At 37.3% G+C, this 26,883-nt stretch overlaps 1 protein-coding gene across 1 annotated transcript; it reads left to right on the forward strand.

Annotated features, from left to right (window-relative positions):
• The first annotated feature begins 448 nt into the window (after positions 1-448).
• On the forward strand, positions 449-24,855 carry CD226 (CD226 molecule). Its single transcript, XM_039569554.1, is given in 9 exon segments — positions 449-567; positions 569-707; positions 709-776; positions 13,983-14,055; positions 14,057-14,214; positions 14,216-14,313; positions 21,897-22,008; positions 22,723-22,729; positions 24,135-24,855. Coding segments are annotated over 9 exon segments (915 nt in total). The 3' UTR covers positions 24,276-24,855.
• Positions 24,856-26,883: the final 2,028 nt, after the last annotated feature.

Consider the following 26,883-nt stretch of genomic DNA (forward strand, 5'->3'; position numbering starts at 1 on the left):
CCTATTCCAAAAGTGAAAATATCCTGTGAGAGGGGCACTTGATGTGCAGAGATTGAATAAAATCATGTCACACTGTAGTCACTGATTCCATGTTCTTTGAGAGGGACCACACAGTTCTTTTTATTTATGGCCTCTTTTTATTTATGGCCTCCAGCTTTGTGGAAGCAAGGTTGCTTTCTTATTCCTTGCTAGCAGCTTTCATTTTTTTATCATATCACGACAGTTATGATCACAATTCACAAGTAGGGCTTGTACGAATTTTAATGGCTCAGTGATATTCACAAATGAGAAGTAAAAATAATTTGTAGGTTTTGGGGTTTTTTTAATCAAACTTTTTTTTGCAGTGTTTTGCTTGTTGTGTGCCAAAGTTGTTTCTGGGCTTCTCTGTAAATTTAATTTTTAATTATGTTAATTCTGAAACTGAATTTCTGTGTGTGCTTTAGCCAACATGGAAGCATAGTTTGCAGATTCATCTGCAAAGCTTACTGAGAAAGTGAAACTGCAATGCATGTATCAAAAAAAAAAAAAAAAAGCTGTGATAATCCAGACATCCTGGATGAAATGTAACTCATAAGGAAAATACAGCTGTCTTGCATTCAATCTATGGCATACATACCAAAGACAAGTACGATAGAAGAATTTATTTTGAAAATAGGGACAAGTCCTTATCCTTCATCAAGACCACCTTGGAAGATGATGATCTCCATTAGAACTAACATTTTCTCCATTGTAACTAACCCAGATGGAATTTTGAAAAAGGGAATAGAAATTGCTCAGAGTAATAGAAATTGCTCAGGTTATCAAATATCTCACTGTTTTTTAAATTTCAGATATATGCAAGACAGAAATCTATGCCAATTCAGGGAGCATCTGGCATTGCAACTTTTTCTTTAAAAGGAAACTTTTTTAAAAACAAAAAAGGGAAGAACGAGAGAAAGAGGTCTAGCTATGCCCATGTAGTTTCTGTGTAGCTGTTCATGTACTTTCTGAAAACTCTGTAATTACCTGACCACTCATCCAGTTTGGTTTCCCTTTCAACCCTGTGACTAAGAGGAGAAAGAACTCTTTCTAGTAATTTTCCATTCGTGTCTATTCAACATGGGTCAACTGAAACCTGAAGACTTAGAAGAATCATTATGTACATATGAATAGAATGTACATGTATATGGAATAGCCTTCAAAAGATAAGCAGCTTGTCTTATTGTTTTGTTGATTGTTAGTCTCAATGTAGAAAGATTATACTCCTCTTTCCCATTCCCCAGAGTGAAAATAGATGCCATTCAACATTTGATTGTATTTCCCAGCTAGGAAATAAAAGATTGAAAGGAAATTTCGGTTCCTAGCATTTGAAAGACAAGCAAAACAGACCTCTTATTTGGTTCAGCCCCACCTGACTTCTGGCAGTGCAAAGCCCGTATTCACAAAGGGTTCATTTTCTATAAAATTCTGAAAGTTAGATGCAGTAGAGATTTGGAAGCTCATTTAGTTCTTTTTCTGGCCAAAGCAGCATTGATATCAGCTGTTTGTTCCTGGATGTCTCTGCTAGAGTTAATCTGAAATGATGCAAGAAACAAGGCAGTCACCTTCCTGTGGGATGTTCCTCTTCAGTCCAACACCTCTATTAGGCAATCACCTTACAGATTTGGGTACCCTGTAAACCACACAAAAAGTGGATTTTGTATCAGAGGTAAGTTTTTTTAAATGATTCTGTAGAGTTCAGTATTCTCAGTATGTGGGATTTCTCTCTTGGTTTGAGCACACTAAAAATGAAACCTTAATCAACAGCAAATCCTTCATGTTCCAAGTATGTCTATTTAAATCAGGTACGAAGGGGGATTATAATTTTGAATAGAAATTAATCCTTTTCCATTTAGAGAATCAAGATTTCTGAGAAGAATCCTGTTCATCTTCTGGTAGACATGTATAAACACAGTCGTTATAAACCCTGATCTGAAAAGAATGAAGTGTATCACCAGTGAAGATAAATATTACAGCTTCAATCTACACTGCAAATTAAATACGTTATTAAAACCAGAATCTAGAGAAGGCATTTATTTATGAAGTAGTTCTAGCAGAACTGTTGTCAGTCGGGCTTTATCTTACTTTACTAGCACCTTAGTCAGTACCAAGTATTTTAACTCCTGGATGACATCTTGCTATGATTAAATAAACAGTAAACTTCAAATTCACATCCATGTAGCCAGTATTTTAGCTTGCTGCTGACACCACATATATATTTTTTTCTTCTTTGTCTTCCAACCTGTAAAATTAAGACATTGATGTTCATCTTTAAAGTGTTTTTTTTTCTTCACTGGGGTAAGAGTGTTGAGAAAGCTGAGTGTTAGTCTCATAATTTTCCTGTATATGGATCTTGTTCTAAAAGATTAATGTAAAAAATAATTGAGGTCCTGGTATATTAAGTGCTTTTTAAGGTGTCTTTTTTTGATGGAATAAAGAAATCTGGCCAACATACTAGAATGATCATTTTGTAGGTAGTTAAACTTTTTTCCAATTACAGTGTGGTTTTTTTCGGTTAGGATTTATAAATTATTGATTCCCAATAGTCATTACTTTTCTAAAAGCATTAATTTATCTGCAGTCCCCCAGCCAAATAAACAACTCACTGCAAAATCTGTTTCTTCTGTTTATAACAGTTAATCAACAAAAATTTAATAGACTAATTTTTTTTCTTGTGATTTGCATGGTGTCTAATGGTTTGTTCATGCTTTTAGTGTTAAATATTGATTGGCTAAGCTAAAGCTGTGAAGTGTCTGCCTTTAAAGCATGCGACTTTGTGGGCACATATTCAAAATGAAACTTAAGCTTGCTCTGTAAATAGGCACAGTAAAGTTAAGTAGGTATTATTGAGGTTTTTGTGTTAATCAAAACTGAAGTCTGGTTTATAATTTAAATCACGCTACCAAGGCATTGAAAATTGCCAGGCTTTATCTATAATGACCTGTTACTGTTGGACACAAAGGTATTCCTGCACCAACTTAAGCAGGTAACTATGCCATTGAGGAATCTGCAGTGCATACTTCAATGAAGGCTGACAGCAGAATATAGATGTAGAATATATGACTGGCTTTCAAAATTTCCATTGAAAGGAAATAGCAGAAATAAATGGAAATAATGCCATATGGCATTATGCTCGTGATGGAGATTTCTTAAGTAGACTAAATGTGAAATGTTCTTCACATGTCAATCATATCTGCTGGCATTTACATAAATTTGAATAAAGTATCTTGGATTAACTTTTCTGTCTTGCAAAACAATGAATATTTCTGCACTCAGTCTGTTCAAAGTTGCACTAATGCTCCATTCCTGGTAATCAACAGAGGTTGTGAGTCTGATTCTGCTTTCCCAGGTGCTTTGTATAATTTTTAAAAGTACAAATACCAAGTGAGTAAATTTGGTGTGATTCTGATTTGCATAGTTCGTATCCTTGAGTGCTGATGCTTAATGAGTAAAGATTTCAAGGAGTGTCTAATGGTCACAGCAGTGTCACTAGATCCAGAAGCTCAAGTGGTAGCAAAGCCCTGCCGCTACAAGATCAAGATTTAAAAAAGGTTGGGGATCATGGCTTGCTTTTCAAAACAAAAACAGAAATAGGAGAAAGAAATCAGGTATTTGAAAAACATTAAGCATGTTTTTCTTAGTATTTTGACAATATCTCTATATATTTCCCTTTAGAGTGTCTTTATAAAAAGGCACTCTTTCATATGTGATAAAGACTCTGTTGAGTGAATAAGAGATCACAACAGATTTGTAGTGTAAGAGGAGTCAAAATAATACTGGAGAAATTCTGTTTAGGGCTCTCCTTGTGGCTGTCTGGTCACAGAACAGCAATTTACCCCACTGTGGTCTGGGTGGGGTGAACACAGTTCTTTTTCAATCAGGGACAAAAGTGAGGGGAAAATTTAAATGGCTGAGCTGGCATAAGGACCTGAGATCCTAGGAGACCCAGGAGACTATAACTTTCATTACAGAGATCTCGTCTTGGTGTATTGTCCTCCTTGTTGGCAGATGGAAGACCTTAGAATTGGTGATAAATCACCACTTATATAAAATTTTTGATGCAATTATTCTAGTGATTTTTTTTTTTTTTTACTAGATGTGGTCTTAGCTTAGTCCTGGAGATTTATCAGAATATATAATAAAAATTTGAAGACATATATTGTTCCTTTTGCCTTGAATTTTGGCTGAAGGTTTCCTATGGCATTTGTGAAATAGGTGAGAGAGAACCCTTGCAGTCTGCACAATGTTATCCATGCTTTCTTTACAGTTACTGAAACAGACTGACAGAAAAGAAATAATATTCAGGATATTATATCAGAAACTTCACATGTTATGTAGCTACAGGATATTCTTACAAGTGGATACAGTGCTGAAATCCTGCACCATAATTTCAAAGAACTTGAGAGTTCGTGCTGCCTCTTTTACACATGAATGTATGGGTAAAGAACACTCTAGTTATCCCACAGGAAGGTACTTGCCAGCTGGGTGAATCTGAGGCTTCTTTTTTTCCCTTCCTGCAGAGTGAGCATATATCCAACAGTTTTCAGAACTGAATTCAAGGGACTTTTTTTTACCATCAGTGTTCCCACATTTTATGAGTCACAAATCCTCCTGCACTAAGCAGACAAAACTCATACTTTCAGCAAAGAATTCTTTACATATTTTCTAAGATTATGTAAGAATAGTCAGTATCTTTATTCCATCATTCTTAATGAACAGTTTAAAAGTGATCTGTAGTTTCTTATGTACAATGCTTAGGGATGTATGTCTGAAGACTGATTTTAAGTTCAGTATAAAATGTGAGGAGCAGAGATTGAAGTCACTACTAATAGAAGAAGCATTAGAATTGGAGATGTCATACAGGAATTGTTGATCATCTAAAAGATGTTAATTCATGCACTTGCTGCCTGGAAGAAAAGGTATTTGAAGCTGCAGGTATTGAAACTTTAATTTCAAACGGAAGAGTGTAGAGAGACCAATGCATTTGGACAGGGCTGTATGGACGTGCATCTTTAACTTTGCATCCCAGGTGATCACTCAAAACACATTAAACAACTGTGACATTTCACCAGTTGCCAGCCATGTATCTAACAGCTGCAAAGCAGCAGCAGGAATTCCTGCAATCCTTCTTTCTTTTGTTTTAAACTATTAACTTTTGCAAAGAAATGTATACAGAGAAAGGATATGTTTCTAGTCTTTAGCACATCGAAAAGAAGAACTGAATGAAATTTATGCAGGTGTTGGAAAAAGTATTGGGAAAATTCATTTTTTTCTTCATATGATGTGCATTGTCTTTTTCTGATATGTCTAGGTATGTGTTTACCTTTGGTCACTTGAGGTATGGATACATTCTTTTACTTCATCCTTTTCCAGACCAGTCTTCAGTCCTTTGGTTCTGTTCTGTTCTGTTAAAGCCATCAGTACAAGAGTTATTCATCTGTGATGGGATTTTTCTAAAGTATGAATAAAGTATCAATTTACAGAAAAAGAGTTTAAGGAATTATTCTGCCCAGGAAATTCAGGTTTTGTCATGTCATCCACTTATCTGCCTGAAAGTTCTTTGTTGTTTTTCAGCCATATTGACTCCATGAGGCATTTTAATGAGGATGTATAAACAGAAAAGCTAAGACAAGGACAACAGACAAATATTGGGTTAAAAGTATTATTTCCGTTAATATCTGTACATCTAGAACTTAAGACTTCTCAAATCTGAAGTGTATTCCTGTCTTGTTCCCAATCTGGCAATTTAAATTATCCCAATTAGTGATAATTTACATGCAAGATGTCTTCCAGGTCCAGTGCTGTGTTGAACTTAATGGGTTTAATTCAGGCTCCCTGTACAGACACTACACCAAACTTTCTTCATATTACACTCTCATATCTGTGATGATACATGATGTACCATTACTACTTGGTTATAACTTTCTATTGTCATTGCCCATAATGATAATCTTACCTTTTCTGTCTTGCCCTTATGAAAGTATGAAGAATTTCTTTGTCAGCTGCTGTTCTGTGCAATAGTTTTCCCATTTCCAGACCATGGTATTAATGCCTCCTACACAACCACAAACTATCCTCTGACTCATGCCGCATTAAGAAGTACTGATAAGTTCAGCTGGCTTCATGTGCTTCACACATCCTTCCAAAACCACTTGGCCTTATTAATAGTTAGCTCTCTAGGCTGCATTGCTTCAAAATGCAGTAGTCCCTGAATTAGAGTTTTAAAATTTTCATTGAAATGTAATTAGAATATTGATTATTTCAAATTTAACAGAAATGGAAATGATTCAACATAGGCAAAAACTGTCTTAGAAGCAAAGTAAATCAATTTGTGAAGAGCTTTGTGATGCAGAACTCAATCAGCCAAAATTGGATCAGAGATCTTAAAACGGACGACAAGCAAATTTACAATACAAATTTAACTTAAAATATAAAATATAATAAACATCATTAGAGAGATCATAAACATATTGATCTACTATGCACCATGCCTTTGCTACACATCTTGATGGAAAGTCAAAAGTCTTCAGCAATGAAGAATTATATGATATATAAACTATTTAATTAAAAACTTTATGGCAGAACAGTGTTGTATGTTTACTTACATTGAAAACAAATGAAGTTATAATTACCTGGAATATTTCTGTCCTGTGTTTGTATATTTGACTTTCAGAACTGTTAATTTTAAGAAGAATTTCTATATACTTGGAAGGCTCTGTTTATTTTCTCAGGAATTTCATTTCAGTTAGGTGTTAGAATAGTATTAGTTTGACTTTAAAATTTCCATGCTATGCTCTGAGTAGAATGGTGAAAATATTATTTTGATGTTCTTAGTGACTTCTATGTCCACAGTGTGAATTATTCAGAATTTCATAATTTGTTGGGCGTTTTTTGTTGGTTTTGGGGGAAGGTGGTTTTTTTGGTTGTTTTTTTTTTTTTTTGTGTTGTTTTTTTTTTTTTTTTCTGTTTTAATTGGAAATTGTGGGGTTTGGGGCTTGTTTTTTTTTTTAAATTTGTGGGTAAATTTGTGTTTCTGTCAATCAGTGACAATAGACCATTTTCTCAGGGGATATGTTTTGCAAGAAACTCTGAATAAGAATGGAAGTTCATTAATAGAGTATTTAAATGCCAGATGTACCATGAAGTACTCCCATTTTTTAAATAGAGTGATCAACCTCTTCTGTGATAGCAGAGACAGAGCTTTTCTATTCTTGGCTAGTGTGATGATATCCATGCCACTCAGCACTTACTTCTATATTAATGCTCTTCTGCCTGCCAAGAGCAGCACGTTGCATAGCTTTTTTTCAAGTCCCTATTCACCTGAAATAACTTGCTTTCTATTTATCTCTGTCTCAATTTAGAATGTGATTCATAGGTCTACAGTGAAAAATTATCAGACTTTTAAAGCACATGGAAGCAAGAACTAATCCTGAGGGATCTTCATTCTTTGGCTCTTAGATGCTGAGCTCCCCAGAGCCAGAATTATCTCTGTATCTTACACGGTGTCAGCCAAATTGTCAGCACCTAATTAGAAAGCAAGAGGATGGAGACAAGTGAAGATGCCTTTTTCACACTTCTGCTGTGATTATTGACCTGTTAAATGCTGCTTTTCTTACTTTTTATCTTTTATGATGAACTAAAGATTGGATACACCTTCAGTATAAAACACTAAAAGGAAAGAAACCAAACCAGTTGGGAGTACAAGAGATATCTCCTCTTCCTTTCCGAAGGAAAAGCTTAGATCAAAAGGAATTGTGGAAAACTCAGGCTGGAAGAGACATTGCAATTTCATCTGATCAATCTCTGCCTTCTGGGGCAGGAGAAGCATATCCTTAATGTGTCTGAGGAATTCCCATGTTGAATATGTATGGCTAAAACTCGTGAGGTCATACTACAGCACGTAACCAGCCTTACAAGGAGATTTTTTTCCATTATATCAAACCTAGATATCTCCTGGTTAATAATGACTTTATTAATTGTAGTCCTCGAAAAAAAAAGAGAAAGAAAGTGTCATGTTACCAGCCTTCATCCTTCATTTTTTTGCCCAGAGAAGTTGTGGATGCCTCATCCCTGGAAATGTTCAATGCCAGGCTAGCTGGGGCTCTGAGCAACTTTGTTCAGTGTAAGTTGTCTCTGCCCACTGCAAGGGAGTTGGAACTAGATGATCTTTAAGGTCCCTTCCAATCCAAGACATTTATGATTCTGTGCTTCTGTGATACCTCTGCACTAAACACAGTTCTTTCAACTTTTCTTCTCAGTTCATGATTCTAGATTTAATCAGTTCTTGTTCTCATCTGAATTTTCTCCCGTTTGTGTATAACCTTATTTTAATAAGATAAATAGTATGAAGTCATTTTCCACATAAGGTCTTACCATTGCTAAATGAAGCAGAAAAGTGCCTCTCTTGTCTTGTATATAACTCTCTGTTGACATACTTGAGAAAATTTTTCTTTTGGAAACAGACAATGTGATTACATTTTCAATTTTATTTGGCTAGCAGTCAGAGCATCCAGATCCTTTTATTCATCTCTGGGGAGTTGTTTTTACTTTTTTTCTCTCTTTTCTTCTTTTTAATTCTTACCATTTTGAGTGTTCAGTTAGTTACTAAGAATAATGATACTATTATGTACTCTTGGTTACTTTGTTTGCATTGGAATGTGCTATGTTAAGGAAGAAATTGTAACTCAGTACCTGTGAGGATGGCTGTGCTTTTATCAAAGTAAGATAAAATTAGAAGGCTTGTTTTATATGTTCCATATGAGCATTGCTTTGATGAACATGTGTCATCGGGCTACTATAGCTGTTATCTGACCTCCATCTGTTTTGTGATAATTTGGGGATGACTCTCACTTCTTGTCTGTTCATCTTCTGACCCATCCTGCTCTCTGGGGAGACCTGCTGCTTGCCAGGGTAGACTTTAGGGTGCTGCAGTGAGACTGCTGAGGCTTGCCCTGCTGCTTTTTCACATGTACACCAAAGACCGGTCCAGGAAGGAGCTGGAGCACATCAGGCATGACTGCATGGTGCTAGAGGGCATGATCAAGGACACCAGCCACTTCTTCTTGATTCTGCTGAAGAAGGGAAAAGTCCTGGGAAAAGAGGACAATTCTGCAGGCCAAGACTGAGTTGCATGGCTGGTGTCAACAACATGTTGCCTTTTATCACCATGGGCTTTTTTATTGATCAAGGAATGCTAGAAGGATCCACCTGAGCACCGGGGCAAAAAGCATCCTTAACAGATTGGTGAGGGGAGCTGCAATAGGAAAGTGAGACAACCCACATGTGAGCGAGGAAGTGGACAGGGTTGACAAGCAAATGGTGTACAATTATATGGACAGGAAACCCCCTGAAAACAAGAAAACAGGGCACAAGGATGACTATTCCAATTATGCCTACACAAATAGGGAAATGCAAAGGGGGCACAAGTGGAATCTAATGGGTTAAACTTTTTTTTTTGAGGGCAAGTATTCTTCTACCTCTATAAGCCAAAAATACTTCATCTTCTCAGCTACTCTTCCATAATTTTATGCCACTGTAGCCACCACTTGGAAATTCAATTTAACTAAAGTGTGGTATTATCTCTCCTATCCAACATAACTTTTGTGACACCCAGTAGTTAAATTCAGACCCAAGAGTTTTGCAACTTTGTTTTTTGTTTCCCACATTGTAAATGTGGTGGATGAAATTCTGAGATAATGCAATTTGGAAATCATCACAGGATGCAATTGCATGGGAAAATAGAAAGTCTACAGTGACAGCTTTAAAGTATTCACAGTTAAAGAGATAGTTTTAATTTGTCTAGGATGGACTGAATAATATTTTATTTGGGGAAATACAAATTAACTTATGGAATAAACAGAGGCTATGAAAAGCAGAAAATAAAAGGAATTACATATTCAGGTAGTTAAACTTCCAAATACTCTAAAGGAAATCACTAACGGATGATTACTATTTAATGTCTGAAATGTTCCTATCTGCAAAAGCTTCTGCTGCTGCTTATATTTCTAACGATGAACCTTTCTTTCAGCTGGCCTGTAAGACAGGAATATAATCTAGAACTTAATAAGGACAAAAAGAAATGTGAAGGAAACTTTTGGTAAAAAATACAGATAATATATTGATTTCTTCCATTTTCTTACCTGGTACCAAGCTGCATAACAACCTCATTATGAAACAAACTATGTATTTCCTTCTTCTCCAATATATTTTCAGCCCATAAAACAATCCATTCAAAGTAATAACTAGGATCTGAGAAGCCAGACAGCAAATTCCTGGTAGTGTATACTTGTGCTACACTCCTGGGTGTTATATGACTTCTGGGGCTGGGCAGCTTGGGTTCATACCCTGTCTATTGCCTGTGGCTTTTATTCTTGAGAAACACTGGTTCCAATAGTCATCCTTAGGATGCAGCTTGATTTTTCACACCCTTTCCCTTCCCCTGTCCCCTGCCTTTTTCCTTCTTTATGGCTTAAACCATGATATCCTCTGCTCTGCCTGTCGTCTGCCTCTGAAGAGCCTTGCGGAAGGTGTGAGTAGCTGGGCACAAATGCAGTGCACACATACAGGCAGGCTGTGACATGCAGTGTCTCAGCATAGCATTTCTCTGCCTTCATCCACTCTGAGACAGCATGGGTCATTAACACAGAAATATACCTCTATATTTCTGATATTTGCTTTCCAAGAAAAATGTTGAAAGCTTATATATTTTAAAAATATGAATGCTTGCACTTTTTCTCCTTTAAATATCTAATATCAGATAGACATAGGTACAACTGCAAAATATGATGAGATAACATGCTGCCAAGAGGTTGGTGGAGGATAACAAGCATGTAAGCACTTCCTCACTAAGGAGAGGCCTATGGACCTATCCTGAGTGCTGTCACCTCCTCCTACTTTCTGTTCAGGAAGCAAGATAACCTGACCATGGGCAGAGCAGGCAGCAGCAGCAGGGTCTGGAATGAGCAGCAGGAAAGCAGAGTCTATTTTTATCAGATGCAATATAAATTTTTATTTAGCATTTCTGAAATGTTCACACATGGCGTGTCACCTTGAGCTGTGCGTGTGCAGGGGTGAAGGTGTGTGGGTGTATTTTTCCCATAGAAGTGTTTCTCGGAGCGGGAGGTTTTCATCCCACACATACCAGGCTGAAAGCAAAGAAACTGTGTTTAGAAAGGTGCTAAATAAAGTAAGTGATTGAACAGAGAAGGAGGATGAAAGAACTATGATGATGCTGCTGTCAAAATAAAATGGGACAATTGCTTAAAACAAAAGCCTGGAATATTTAAGTGTACTTAGAAGATTTAATTAGAACTATGTAGGCCTGATTTGCCACTGTTTGTGCCTTACATAATCATATAAATTGTTCAAGGTACCATATTGTAATAAGGGGAGACATTTACTTTATTCATCAAGAGTGAAAATACATTAATGTTGCTGCATATTTTCAAATAAAATATATATGCAAACAAACAAACAAAAAGTCATGATGTCTGTGTTTGAAAATGGTTATGATAGAATGTAGAGCAGCCAAGAATCTCCAAACTGTTTCTATTTTAATTTGGCTGTTTGTACCTTGTTCTTACTATTAACATAACATTTATTTTTTGTATACCTGCAAATTATACAGTTATATCAAGATTTCCATATGGAAATTCTTCAAGGAATTTGCAAGGCAACCTTAGCTTTGTAAGGTACCTGTTACAGTATACTACAATGTTGTAATATATATTATTGAGCAACTGGGATGTATTGTTTGGCAAATATAACACAAGAGTTAACTAACTAATTTAAAGATAGAAGGGATTTTCATCACTTTGGTGGAAAATGTTTTATCTCTTTGTTCCCAGTTGACCATATGTGCAATGTACAATTTTCTAGCAAATATATGGCAAAGCAGCAGGGAAGAAGGGTGGTTGTTATAAGGTCCTTTGGGTGACCTGTCATTTGGGTCAGGTGGGAATGCTCTGGAAACTGGCAGGTAGCATCATCATACACAAAATTCCCTATTAAGCATGTTTACATAGGAGAAACACCTGGAGTTCAGGGTGGCATTGTAATAAAACAAATAGGACAGCAAGGATGGACTCAGGAGAAGATGGGGAGTCATCAATGCTCCTGAGGGGAATGTGGGTAGCAGTAGAGCTTGCTCATAGTGGAAGACCAGAGCAAGGACTGCACAAGGAAGGGCAAGACTTCTTTGGCAAGAATATGTGGTTTATTGTAAAGCAGGCTGTTGCTGGAAGCTAGTGGTCTGAGGAAAGGATCTAACCACTAAGAATATGGTGTTCCAGGGCGAGAATGGGTTTCGATCACTTTTTCTTTTACCCCTCTTCCCTAGCAGATCTGAATGAATCTGCAGATCTGCATCTGCTAGGTATAAAAAAAATTACCTGATTTAATGTAGTGAATTTTGAGGGACTACACTTCAAGGAACATATTTTGTGAGTGTAGAGTACCATCAAAGCAGTCATTCAGTCTAATTTGAATAATACTTAGACTTCCATGAGCAAATTCTTGCTGGAATTTGCATGATAACTTAAATGATTATCCAGCACTGGCAGTCAGCTTGAGTAATAGAAATTTAGCTGTCTTTGGCAAGCTGTGTAAGGAGTTAATTAGCTGCGCCGTGTTGTACCTTCTGTTTGGTTTAGTGAATTTATCTCTCTTCTATCCTTGTCTGTCATTAACTTTCAGTCTCCTTGATTGCAGTCTACATGGATCTTCAAGTTCTTCATTAATTATTTTAGGTAAACTCATTAGACACTGTTCCATTTGTCTTTCTACATCTCAATGTTTTAATTGTATTTCTGGTCTCCAAGGGCAGAGGGAATATAATTTTTCTGTGCTATATTCCTTTGATAAAAAATTGCAGGCTAGACTTCTTTACTCACTTTTTCACAAAGACTGAGAGACTTTCTGAAGTTACAGACTCCTACAATGGAGTCTCCATTCTGTCAACATGAATGGAACCACTTATTTCTAGGTAGACTACTTACCTTCTAGTTGTTGCCTCAGATAGAGACAAACACATTAAAAATATATAGTAGTGACTTTTTTTTACTTAAAACCACCTAATTTAAAAAAATTTCATTAAAGAACTTGAAAGATTGATCCTTTTACAGTGTAAGAAAAACAGTGTGATCATTAATCTTTTCCAACATTAAAGTCTTCAGCAAGATGACGGCGCTCGTCCTAGATTATGAGATACAGGCATTACAAAGCTGACTTTAGAAATCAGGTGGCTCTGAATTTGACAATCTTTCTATTGCAGACTTTTAAACATTTATTTTCTTAAGTTGTAAACAGTAAATTATATTACTAAAAACAATAACTCAGAGCAAAGGCATTTCAGTCAAAATTATTTAAGATATATCTATGGTTTCTGTGTGGTTGAAGCCTTGAATTTGTCTGGAAGTCTTCTTTCATACCACAAACAGACTATCACACAGGTTTTTCCCAAGAAGAGTGATTGAATGGATAAGAATATTTTTTAATTCAAGTGGTGTGAGGTTTGTGAATGGGAGAATTGCAGTTCTTAGGCCGGAATGTCTTTGAACATAATTTACTAAAGCGTGTCCTGAGGGTCACATCAAACCGTTTTCTTATTATAACTAGTGCAGAAGAAGAACAAGACTATGCCAACTTTAATTAGATTGGCCCCCTAATTTATGCTGCTGAATATTTGCTGAAACTGCTAATAGAACATTCGTGTACTCAAAGTTTACAGAAATAGCCTTCTTGCAATGTCATCACAGACTCAGAATTCCATAAAGACTGTTTTGTAAACATGCACAAAAAATATAGTCAATCATAGATAGGTATAAATTATATTTTTCAGCATTTCAAATGATTTCATGATCTTTCTGCTGTAAGTCTATTTCATTAATATTTGACGTACTGGAATTGTGGATACTAAACTTCCCTTGAATGAATTACCAGCAGGTTTTTTCTTAGGTTTTGTGTTTTTCAACAGATGCTTTTGAAGTGTCTGAGAAACAAAATAATCCCATGTTTACCAAGCCAGGAGGAGATGTTGCTTCTTACTTGCCCTTATAAAATTGGAGATTCAGTGCAGTGAGCAATGTGGGAAAGGATTAAAGCAGATTGGGTAGATATTGTCATTCTGTGCAATTTGTCAGGAAAGCAAAGCTTTGGTTCAGATTTCAAAGAACATACACCAGTGGATTGTTCTGACCAGGATTGTCTTTCAAAACATTACAGCCTCTGACTTTGCAATGTAGTCCCGTGTAGCTGCTGGGAGAAATAAAAACCATGTGATGAGTTTTACTGTGGCTGGTAAGTAAAGGAGAAAATAGTAAATGTTTTCAAAATAGGACCTTCTGAGGCATTAGTACTTTTACCCAAATAAAGTAACTCTTCAATAACAAGTGAGAATTTATTTAAATACCACGTTCCAATTAGCAGCATGTAAAAGATAACAAATTAACAATAAATCTTGTTTGCTCAAAAATAAGCTGGGTTTTAAGCTTGTCTGATCTCATTATAGGATTTTAGACCTGTTTGTGAGAAACTGGTTTGATGTTAAGAATCACAGAATAGAATAGAATCATAGAAAACTGGAAAAGACCGCCAGGATCATCAAGCCCAACCTTTGACTGGGCACCACCTTGTCAACTAAGTCATTCCTGTTGTTTCTTGAACACTTCCAGGGACAGTGACTCCATTACGTGCCTGTTACCTGCCTGGGCAGACTGTTTCAATGCCTGACCACCTTTCCTAATGTCCAGCCAGAACATCCCCTGGTGAAGCTTGAGGGAGTCTTTTGTCCTGTCACTTGTTGCCTGAGAGACCAACCCCCACCTGGATACAGCCTTTTCAGGTGGTTGTAGAGAGTGATAGGGTTTCCTCTGATCCCCCTTCACTCCAGGCTAAACAACCCCAGCTCCTTCAGCTGCTCCTCATATAACTTACAAGAAGGAGATGCTTTGGAAGGGGAATGACTGCCTGAGTTTGCAGGAAGAGGTGGGCATTCTCCCAAAGAAGGCACGAGGAGAATTTCCCATCAGCACGTTGTACTGCAGAGCCTCAGGTATAAGACCTGTTCTCCAACAAAGGCAAAGAGCACACTCACAGATGAAAATATAGATGTTTGTAAACTGGGCTCCACCTTATTCAGGTAAGGGGTTTCCTCCTGGGGAGCTGAGAAGCACTCTAGGTTTTGCTATTACTATTGTCACAGTTTGTTTATAATGGGAGCTACATGTCCCAACAAACAGACCCTTGAAATTTCTCAAACTGTGGGTTGAATTCCGCCTTTACCTCTATTTTCTGTTATGACTCAAAAAAATAAAAAAATAAAAAAAAAAACAAAAAAACTTGGTTTTGCTTCTTCTCTGTGGAATGCATTTTGGAGACATGATCCTTGCACCACCCCAGACCTTCTTCTGTTGCAGCATTCAGTCCAGCTTTCATTGCTCTGCCCTTGTTCCTGGTGATGCATGAATATTTGGCAGTGTTGTGGCATGGGGTGCAAAACTCCAAAATATGTTTAAACTGCAATATGGTTAATTGAGAAGTGGAGAATGTGCTTGGGAAAAAACATGATGACCTGCTTTACTTTGAATACTTGACCACAAAAATCCATGAAAATGAGCAGAATGTGATAAAAATACAGGAAACAGGACAAAAAGTCCTCATCCCTTACAATTTTAAACAAATTTCAAAATCCTGACTATATTGTTATAATCAAGTATGTCCTAATTGTAGAGCAATAGAAATATTTTCTTCTTACTCCAAGTGCAGTGCTTCTAACACCAAAATGAAAACATATAGTTGCAAAACATACAGTAACCTTCAGAATGATCAGTTCTACCCACACAAACTATTTCTTCTCCAAAAGAAGAGAGTTTAGTTCCCATGCTTCTTTTGCTCTTGAAACAAATTCAATTTATGATTTTTAGCCCTAGCAACGGCAGCATAGTTATGGCTGTTTATCAGAGAAAAAACTATATGAACACATTAAAGAATATGAAGTACAGTATGATTCAGAAAACACTCCATTGTAACCCTTTTAAGCCCCTTCCCTGTATTATTAAGTGCATTTTTGTTGAGTGTTCATTAATTGCAAAGAAAGTGAAATATCAAGGATTTCCTATTATTTCTCTTCAACATTTGGAACCTTTTCATAACACACAATTAACATTTCCAGTGTGATATGGAAAAAACAGTAAGTGCAGAGAAACAACAGGCCAGACATCAGCTCCCACTGCACCCTGTAACATAGACAGCAAAGTCTCTCAATCTTGTGAGAGACTTACTCTGCTTGATCCAACAGTTGTGGCTAGAATAAACAAACTGCTGCCAGAAACTTGCTGCACTATTTTTTTTTTTGTGTATGTTCTACCAGTTCAGTCATGTCATTTTCTTTGGCTTAACATTGCAGCTAAGCCATTTTCCAGCTCAGATTTGCTACCAAACTCTTCCAACGCTTTAAGCCTGTTGCTGTGATTCTGCACGGGTAAAGCAATTCTCGCCTTGCCCAGTTCCAGAGTTATTTTGAAATACTGAGTCTAGAAGGTAGGAGGAGAGGAGGAGAGCTGCTGTTCAGGTTTTGGGTTGAGAGAATAAGAGAAAAGATAAACCCTTTTTTTTTTTAAGCTGTTGCTGAGAGGACCTCAAGAACTTTTGAAGAGGAGGAATCTTAGGTGAAAGGCTGTATTAAGACCACAGGATTATTTTCAGAAGAGGTAACAGTCCAAAAACTGCTGATTCTGAGAGGTGGCATGGTAGAAAGAAGCAGCTTGCTTATTGTCTAAGGGCAAATGTACTTTTGCAAAGAAAAACAGCATGGAATTCTTGTTAAGAAAAAAGGGAGAGAGGAAGGAATAGGTATTCAAGCATCATGAGAGCAGTTCTTGCAGTTGTATTGATGTCATGAAGATTTTTTGCCTTTTCTTTTATACCCCTGTTATACCTTTTACAACTTCTGTATTCCTAGTGTTTTTTAGCCTACATTCTTAGACTTGTTTGTCAAGCTAGGAGACTAAACATCTTAGAATCTTCATAGTTAGGGATCAGTGTGCCCCAGACCCCAAGGTCCTCTCCAGAACACATTCTGTAAACCAAGATAAAACCATCCAGGAGAAGGTTCCTTGGGGCAGGGGGGCTCACTCAAGCCTCTCATTGGGGAATTTTTGATAGATATCCTAATTAGTAAAATCTATACTGTTACACCCAATCTTTTGGGAGGCAGGCATTGTGGTGTGCATTTTGGTGCATTTGACCTGGATGTGTGCACCTAAGGATCCTTAAACTAAATACCAAAGTAAAATCCCTTTTCCCCTTCTAACCATGTTTGGCTCTTGATTTTAAGACCAGGAAAAGGCATCAGTATCAGTAAAAGTCAGCATGCTGCATTTAATGTTTTTGAATGCTAGTGAAAATTAAATCATGAGATCAATTCAGTATCCCTAAGATTATCCACTCTATCCCGCCAAATATTGTGACTGTTGTTTTCCAGCAACAGGAATTTACAGCTAAAATCAGATTTCTGCAAATATTTTTTGACCTCAAAACCTGCAACACATAAAGCAATGTGTTTGTAAAGTAGTGTAGCTCTTGTTGGACAACTCTTGCAGAAACAGCTGCATATTACATCATTATACAATATGTTCAAGAGATTTTGGATTAATTTCTAATGTGTTCTTCACCATATCTTTCCTTCTAAAAATTCTATCAATATGGAGATCAGTCATGACACCAGATTCCACATATGAACCCATTTTCTGTGTTTTTCTTACCATGCTTTTTTCTTTGAGACAGTCTTTGAAGAAAGGAAGCAGACTTGCAATCCACGTATTTTTTTGGTAGGTGATTGGGAAAGAATGGGACATGTCATATGAAAAGACTGAAGAATTAGCAGGGCTGAAAAAGAAGTACTTATTCCCTCCTGAAAACACTGACATTTTTAGAAAGACTTTCTGAATTTTTTCTCACTTTAGCAGAAAGCAGTGTAGCAAGTTCTCTTGGCAAAGTAAAACACAAACATGTTTTTGTGTGGTCCCACTAGATCTGAAAAACGGGTTGGTAGTTGTATTTACATGTACGTTTAGGGGGTCAGAGTTATATTTCAGTTTGTACTAGGCCTTTCACCACCTTTGCTGTCCTCCTCTGGACACATTCAAATACCTCCACATCCTTCTAAATTTGTGGGGCCCAGAACTGCACATAGTGTTCAGGATGAGATGACACCAAGGCTGAGTACAGCAGGATAATCTTCATTAGCATCCAGATGAAAAGCAGGGAACTACTTGTCCAGTCACTGGTGGCTATCATACATTCCTTGAGAGCTGGAAGGAGACAGCAGTGCTTCTGGGCCATGGGAAATAGACAGAAGATAAGAACTGCAGTAAGGGGGTGAGGAGAACCAGGACAGGAGTGAAATTATCTTCCTTCTTCCTTTATGAAGTCATTCAGTGTGAATGCAAGATATTAAACCATGTCTGTGGGTCTCTATTCAACCAAACGCCGTTCTCTGGGCATGAATGCATTTGTGCTGGATATCTGCCTTTCAGCTGTGGGGAAAACTATTTCAGTGATACCCAGTTAGGATACCATACATGCCAGTCCAACAAGGCACATGACAAAATACATGAAGGTCTTGACAGAGCAGTTTGAATCTCTTGTTGAAACAAATAACTCTTTGTCCCATCAGTGCTTCCTCCTCAAAACCAAAGTCGGTGCACTGAAGGTTGAAAAGTGTCCCACAAAGAAAATTTCACAAACTTGCAGAGAAATACTAATACTTAGCAGAAATTGTACTGATGCCGAAAATATACTTAATACCCTCCTGTCAGCATATCACCTTTGTTGAGAACATAAGAACTAAAGAGACACATGACGAGCTTCTGACATGTTTCTGCAAAATCTTGACTGGAATGTTAAAGTCAGTAATTACAAAAGGTTTTGTATAGTTAAAGAAAACAAATGCCTAAGGAAGGTTTTGCTCACTTCAAATGAGAAAAGACATACGGGCTTTGAGTTGTTGTTGGTTAAAAGAAAAGGAATCTAATGATTTTTCTCATCCAAATTTAACTGACAGCTGATAATCTCAGTTCTCAAACTCATTAACTCAGAGATTATTATCTTGACCTGATAAAACTGAAGGTGAAACTTCAGAAAAAGAAAAATGAAGTCTGGAGCAGTTAAACTGAAGGGTGGAGATGCTGCTGAAATCTGTAACTCTACCCAGATTCACCTACCCTTGATGACAACCAAATACAAGATTTTAAATTTTTTTCTCTTGTTACTTATAGGATGGGTTTTTTTGTATTTCTGTAAGTACTCCCTGGCACAGACAATGATTTTCTCTGGTGGGTAGCATAACAGCTGGAAAAAAAGACATTATAATTTTACCTGAATTTGGAGGTAAGTATATACACCATCCTGTCATTTAAAGTGCACAGGAGCTGAAAACATTCTGGCAGTAGAGTGATTTCATACACAGTTATAATACAAAAGGTGTTGGTTTTTGTTATCAGGCAGCCTTCTCTATAGTGTCACATACCTTCAGCAGTGTAAACTTCTGAGAGAATTTTCTTTCTTTTTTCTTTCCAGTAAAATAGCATTGGATTCAAGGATAAGACTCTTCTGTAATCAGTATTTTTTGTTATCCTTTCCAATGAACACATTAATACTAAAGAGGCGTACCTGAGCAAGTCTCATGTGGTATTCAGGATAGCCAGATAAGAAGCTGTGACCCTTTTTGATCCCAGAGAGGAAAGCCATCTGGTGATGGCTCAGCAGCTGGTTAGCTGGGATTACTGTCATTAGTGATACTGATTGCTTTCCTTTGCCTATGAACTAAGCACGTAACTTTCTTGTCTACTCCAATGGAAGCACTTTCGGGCAGCTGTGGTTTCATTGTAGAGTGAGCAGAACATTAAAGAGGGAGTACACCTGAAGAGAGATTTTAGCTCCCATTCACCAACGATTTGCTATGGATTACCTGTGTGACTTTGATAATTAACTCTGTTCTTTCCTCCCACGTATTTCCTCCAGCCTCAAAAATAAGTATTACCTTGCCACAGACTCGAGCACTATAAGAAAAAATAGGCTTATACCTTGAAGCCATTTTTTGTCTGTCTCTACCTCTAGTTATTACAGGTTGCTCTTTAGTTTCATTTGAAGATATGACTCCATTCCAAAGAAATCAATGCATTCTAAGCAAAGTTAGTCTAAGTTTAACTTTTCCTGCCTAGGTTGCAGTTTTCAAAGAAAGCCCTTTTTCTTAGGCTAGAACAAATGAGGCAGACTTCCTGACATCCATCATCAAGGCATGTACAATTCTAGGTGATTAAAAAAAGGGGATGAAGATGGGAGAAATTTTTGTGAATTTCTTTTTGTTAAAATGTGAACAGATTTCTTTTTGAATTAGAGCAGAAAATAACTGATACCATTGTGTGCAGTACTGAACAGAAAATCTGTTGAACACTGAGATGATCTTCCTGGTACTCAGAAAAATGACTTGCTGCCCATGGAATTATTGAATGATTGTTGGGTATCTCTTATGGGACAACATTTACAATCACAGAACCACAGGGTCAGGTTGGAAGACACCACAGTGGGTCATCTGGTTCAACCTCCCTGCTCAAACAGGGTCATCCTGGAGCACATGGCATAGGATTGTGCCCAGACAGTTCTTGAGTATCTCCAGTGAATGAGACTCCACACCCTCTTTGGGTAATCTGCTCCAGTCTAGAGCACCCACACAGTAAAGAAGTTCTTCCTCATATTCAGGTGGATCTTCCTGTGCATCAGTTTCTGCCCATTGCCTCATGTCCTACTGCTTAGCACCACTGAGAAAAGCCTGGATCCATCAATCTTCTTGGCACCCTCCCTTCAGATACTTACAAACTTACAGGTTGGACTTGGTCATCTCAAAGGTTTTTCACAACCTAGCTGATTCTGTGGTTCTGTGACATTGATGTTGTCTCCTCTCAGTCATCTCTTCTCGAGGCAGAACAGGCCCAGCTCCCTCAGCCTCTCCTCATAAAAGAGACTCTCCAGTCTCTTGATCATCTTTGTTGCCCTGTGCTGGACCCACACCAGGAACTCCATGTCTCTCTTGTCTCTCTTGTTCTGGGGTGAGGAGTCCAGAACTGGACACAGCTGTCCAGATGTGGCCTTAATAGGGCTGACTAGAAGGGCAGGATCACCTCCCTTGACCTGCTGGCAGTGCTCTTCCTAATGCACCCCAGGATCCCATTGGCCTTCTCAGCCACAAGGACACACTGCTGGCTCATGGACAGTGAGTTGTCCACAGGACCCCTCGATCCTTCTCTACAGAGCAACTTTCCAGCAGATCAGCCCCTAGCCTGTATCGGTGCAGGAGGTTATTCTTCTCCAGGTGCAGGACCCTGCATTTGACCTTGTTGAATTTCAGACAGTTCTCTGCCCATCTCTCCAACCCAGCGAGGTCCTTCTGAAGGGCAACACAGCCCTCTGGGGTATTGGCCACTCCTCACAGCTTTGTTAGCCAAGAACACTCATTTGAGTAGACTGAGAACTTTTATTAACCATATATTGAGTCACTCATGTATGGACAGCTTTCTCACCAGGGGAGGGAAGGAGATAGAAAAGGATTATACAAAGCATAGTTATTTTTTTTTCATATTGCTGTGCTGTGTTCACTCACCTTTGGTCATCCCAGTCACAACTTTCCTAAGAGCTGGTTCAGCATAACAAAGGCTTTTTAGAAATGAGGAAATTGCTGTAAAGTCCGAATATTGAGCATGAGCTGTCATGGAAAAATGTCTTTATATAATCATTGATTTTTCAGCTTAGTTTGTCATTAAAAAGCTCATGCTGATTTATATTTATACAAAATACCAATTGTATTTATTACAATCATATTTTAGCAACTTGGGATCACAAATGGTTTATTACCTACATAGCTGAAGGGATTTCTGCTACTGTTTTGCTGTTAGTTTTCCTACTGGTCTTCTGCATCACCACTGCTTGTCACAAAAAGTGAGTAACAAATCAATTTGCATAATATGCTGAAGCAGGTAAGGATGTATATGTTAACAGCTTATCCTACCATCCCCCTCAGAACCAAAGAAAAAAGAAAGGTATATGCAAAAATTGAATTTTCTCACCAAAATTTTAAACTGGAAAAAAAATATCAGTTCTATAGCCTATGAAAAAGTGACATTCTCTGGGGTTTTTTTTCCCTTTTTTTCACACTGGGAAAACAAATGGCTTGCTCAAGTTCCTTTGTCAGCTAAACGCTTACGTGGTATTAGATGAAACAACATGTTAAGGGTGATTTGTCAGGAATAACATTAAGCTAGGCATTGCTATTCCTGTTTTGTGCACAGAGGACAGGTGATATCTTGAAGTTTTCTACATCTTCCAGCATTTTTTGTCCTCTGATTTTATGTTGCAGACTTACAGCTGGATCCAAAATAATAGTTTAAACCGTTATCTAAGTTTGCTCTATTCCTTGCCAAATATCTCTAGTGGTCTGATCCAGAAACTCTCTGCTTCCAAAAAAAAGAAATAGTAAGCAGAAAATGTATTCCTTCCCCTACCACAATATATGAGGCTGCTGGAATTCTGGGCAACATATTAGTATTTCCCCAAATCAAAGGGCTTTTCCAGGCTTTTATGACACAGTGCTAATCTCATGCATGTTGCAGTTTGCACATCTACCTGGATTTTTATTGTATTTATTGGTTTCAGTGGGAAAGTAAGCAATACCAGCATTATCTCTTGCATGCTGGAATTAGATATTTTAGACTATACTATCATGTATGATGCAGTTTCCTCCACTATGTTTCTGATTAAATATATGTCTTCAGAAAGAAGAGGAAGATCACAGAGGCTTTATCAAAAGCTTTGTACTCCACTCAGATCTGGCTAAGATCACCTGTTGAGATGAAGCTTATTCATGGTTTGTACTGTATATTTATTAAGATCTTTCTCTTCTATGTCTGCTTTTTATATCCTCTGAATCTTATAGTCTAATAAACTAGATAGACAGGAAAAATTGAAGATTTTAAAATATGATTACTACTAGTCATTATTTTTTGATGAATATCCTTTAATCCTTTACACCTACATTTAGAGACTACTCTGTTCCATGTTATTAACAAATTAGCTCTTTTGGTTTGATAGCCTTTTTTATTATTTGCATCTTGTTAATGCCTTTTTTCTTCATGTCATCACTTGTAAACCTGAGGCAAAAAATTATATTCTATGATACCTTTTGTCTTATCTGTTTTTTCCAGTTCAGCTTCACTATAATTCTTTGGGCTAGCTGTTTCAGTACATCTCCTTTCTTTTTTTTTGTATTGTAACAATCAGTGGTTTGGAACACTGAGTCTTCTTTTTTTCCCTCTTAATAATCCTATTCAAGCCCTGAAGGTTAGAAGTGGAAAGACAGGAGCCAATTTCACTGCTTCTGTCTTGTCTCTTCACACCCTAAATCAGGGGTGTGTTAAGGGAAATGCATGTTTCACAGTGGATGTGAGACTCTGGCTTTCCACCCATCTCCTCTCAGATCTCACTCCTGTATGATCTGGTGGTAAACTCCACTGTCAATATGTGCTTATAAAGCTGATTTCTCTCATTCTGACTGTTGGGTCACTGTTTGTACCAGGATGACGCTTCCTAGAGTGACCACAGGCTAGGGACTGGCCATTTGCTTCAGAAAACACCTTCCCTCCCATGCCAGCTCACTCAGGCACTGTAACATTACATTGTCTTAATGACATGACTAACTCTTAGCACAGTCAATAGCTTCAGAACAATTCATGTTTTAAGACTGATGTAGGAGAGACTGCATCAATATCTGAAGTGTGTGTATGAGAGGAAGGGGGCATTTCTCTGGTGCTTTACCAGGGACCAGATGTGGGACAGCTGGGAAACATATTCAAGCTGCAACTTCTTTTTTTCATATGACTTGAATCTGAAATGTATTCACAGAAAACAAGAAGACAAATAACTATTTTTATTGATGGTTTAATATTTCCCCATAATAAATCAGCATCTGAAGAAAAATTGCAATTTTTCTCCTTTTTCAAAGCATAGCTGTTTTGAGAAAAGTTCTTCAACTTTTTCTTTTTTTTTTTTTCTTTTTAATGTTCTTCTAGCCTCCTTCTAACAGTTATGGAAGATCCAATTTTCATGGCATACACAGCAGAGAAAGAAGAGGAGAAGAATCATCACTCCGGCAGACAGAGGAGATTTATGCCAACTGCAAAAACATCTCACACAAACATAAGAAAAGATGATTTGGTTCTTTCTTAAGAATGAAGTAATCAAAGCACAGGCCTTTTATTTGCAGCATAGACTTTATTTTCTCTGTGCTGGTGAGACGTGGAAGGTCAAACTGGCTGTGCTGGGCACTGCCTGGGCTGCTTTGTCAGGACAGTGACGTGACCCTGGCTGTGTTGGTGCTGTATTGCAGCCTGCAGTTACCCTACCCCTTAATTCATATGCAGGATTAGAGACTATTTGTCCTTCTGCAATTGAAACACTTTAACCTAGTAGGTGGACTCTTAAGTATCAATTTTAGAACGGCTCTGATATGTAGAATGGAGCTGCATATGTTTACGTAAAGTTAATTTGGTTTGAGAAATCTATGTGTATGAGAAGCCTATGTGACAGGGTGAGAAAGAAAATGTGTTTGATGTTGTCTTCGTTCATGGTTTTTGCATCTCAAATTGAGAACTCTATAGAATAATAAATACCCACGATTTTCCACACAGGAGGTGTTATTTTGCTGCCGGGCAAGCAGTACTATTCAGCTGACAAAAGCAAATGTATCAGGGCTCCTTGAACCTAGATTTAAAAGTATGAATAGCAGCTTGGTATCTGACAGCTTTGTGGTTTTACAGGCTTCTCGCCACAGTAATTTCAGTGTCTTCTATTTGGGGATGGAATTGAAGTGTAGTCCCTGCTCTCCTTCCCCACTCCTTCACCCTCTCCACTCCCCCCATGCCCAGAAGAAAACAAAACATGAAGACTCTGTCACTGTCAGGTTATATTTAATAATTTATTATAAGGTTTAATTGCGCAAAAAATAAATGAGAAACATGGAAGGTATATGAGTAAATGATGCAAAGCAGAAGAAAGCATGACTGAGAACATTTACAAAACAATACACATACATATGTAGTTGTATGTGTGCATATGTATATATTCTGCTGAAACCTACAGAAGAAATCACACAGAAATTGAACAAACAGACAAAAAAAAATAAATCCTTAAACTAGGAGAACTAGAAGGCAGACCTGAGAATTAGGATCTATGCATCTTTTGGCCTTTTACAAATCTGCTGAATTACTGAGGACAGAATCCCAGTAAATGAAGGTGTTACCATGACAGCTGATAATCATCTATATCTGCATACTGCAAACTGTGTGCCTGGCCCACCTATGCCTGATTCCACTTCTCTCTTGAAGCATATGTAAAAATGTTGCTGGATATGGTGTTTGGGATTTTTGTTTGGTTTGTTTTTTTTGAAAGGGGTTAGTGGCGAAGGCATCATGGGTCTGTCTACAAATCAGGTACCAGTTCTGCTTGGCTGGCTAGGAAGAGCATCACAGCCTGACAGTGAAAAGCACATTTTGCACAGCCTTCTCCAGTGGAAAGCTTCCTTTACGTGCACAGGAAAATAGGAGCCTAGGTTCTTCTGAGAATAACATGGACACAAGGCTTCTCTTCACTATTTGAGCAACAGTAGCATCATGTGGTTATCCTACACTTCAGCTAAAAATCTAAAATCCTAAACTAAAGTGTCCTTTCAAATTATGCTCAAGACTTAAATTGTTTACAATGTCACATACCATTAAAAACATCTTGTTTTGGTTTTCTGTACTCCTGAACAAGGACACGTTGCAATGGATGTTTGCTTTTTCTTTTAATTTCACTTGCTGAAAGTTTTCAGATATACAAATGCTTGAATGTGAAATTGATGAGGATACACAGAACTGTACTACTAACAAGTTGGTTTATTTCCTGAGTTATCAAATGTCATAGCAGATAATTCTACGTTGTGCACAGCCTTACAAATGAAACCTTGTAGCATTGGGTCATTTCTTATGATCCCCCTGATAGTAAAATGCCAAAATGATTATGTAATGGATTTGATTACACTAAAGTTCTCAGTTGGAATCCTGATACACAAACATCCATAAGCTGAGAATATGGTTTTACTGCTTTTAGAGACAGTCAAAATACATCCCTGCTTTACTGAGGGTAAAAAAAGGGGAGAGGTTGAGGTTAAATATCTGGAATACCAGATTGTTTTGATTATTTGTGGTACTGCCCTTATTTCTTTTCTCTCTTGGTACTTTCAGTTGTCTTTTTGAAACAACTCCTTATTTTTGAGATTTGAAGAGAAAACAAAATCTGTAGTGCACTCCTTTGCAGGTATTTAATCTGTTTTAATTCAAATTCCGTAAACATATTAGTTCTATCAGGATAATCCACAGGGAAAATCACATCACACATAGCATAATAAGAACAACATTTTTTTTTTTCAAAAAACAATCCCAAAACAACAGCTTCATTTTTGTACCATAGTCATATCAGTGAACAGCAGCTGAACAAGTGACTGATACAAATTAAAACCAAAAAGAAAACAACCCCAAACTTATCAATATTCTCATTGGTTTAAAAACTAGTAGGCTACACACAAGAGAAACTTTGAAAAGCTCAATTTGAAATGCAATATTAGAACTCTTTAAATATTTTATGAGTCTAACAGGTTGGGACCCAATAAGAGTTTGTTTGCTGTTTGGATTACGTAAATAGACTTTCCAGTGTAAACAAACTGCTGTTTATTGCTTCTTAGTTTCAATATTTCCCATAGATTTGTACTTTCCTTTTGGAAAT

The sequence above is a fragment of the Corvus cornix genome, chromosome 2 (assembly GCF_000738735.6).
Source record: "Corvus cornix cornix isolate S_Up_H32 chromosome 2, ASM73873v5, whole genome shotgun sequence".
Lineage (NCBI taxonomy): Eukaryota > Metazoa > Chordata > Aves > Passeriformes > Corvidae > Corvus > Corvus cornix.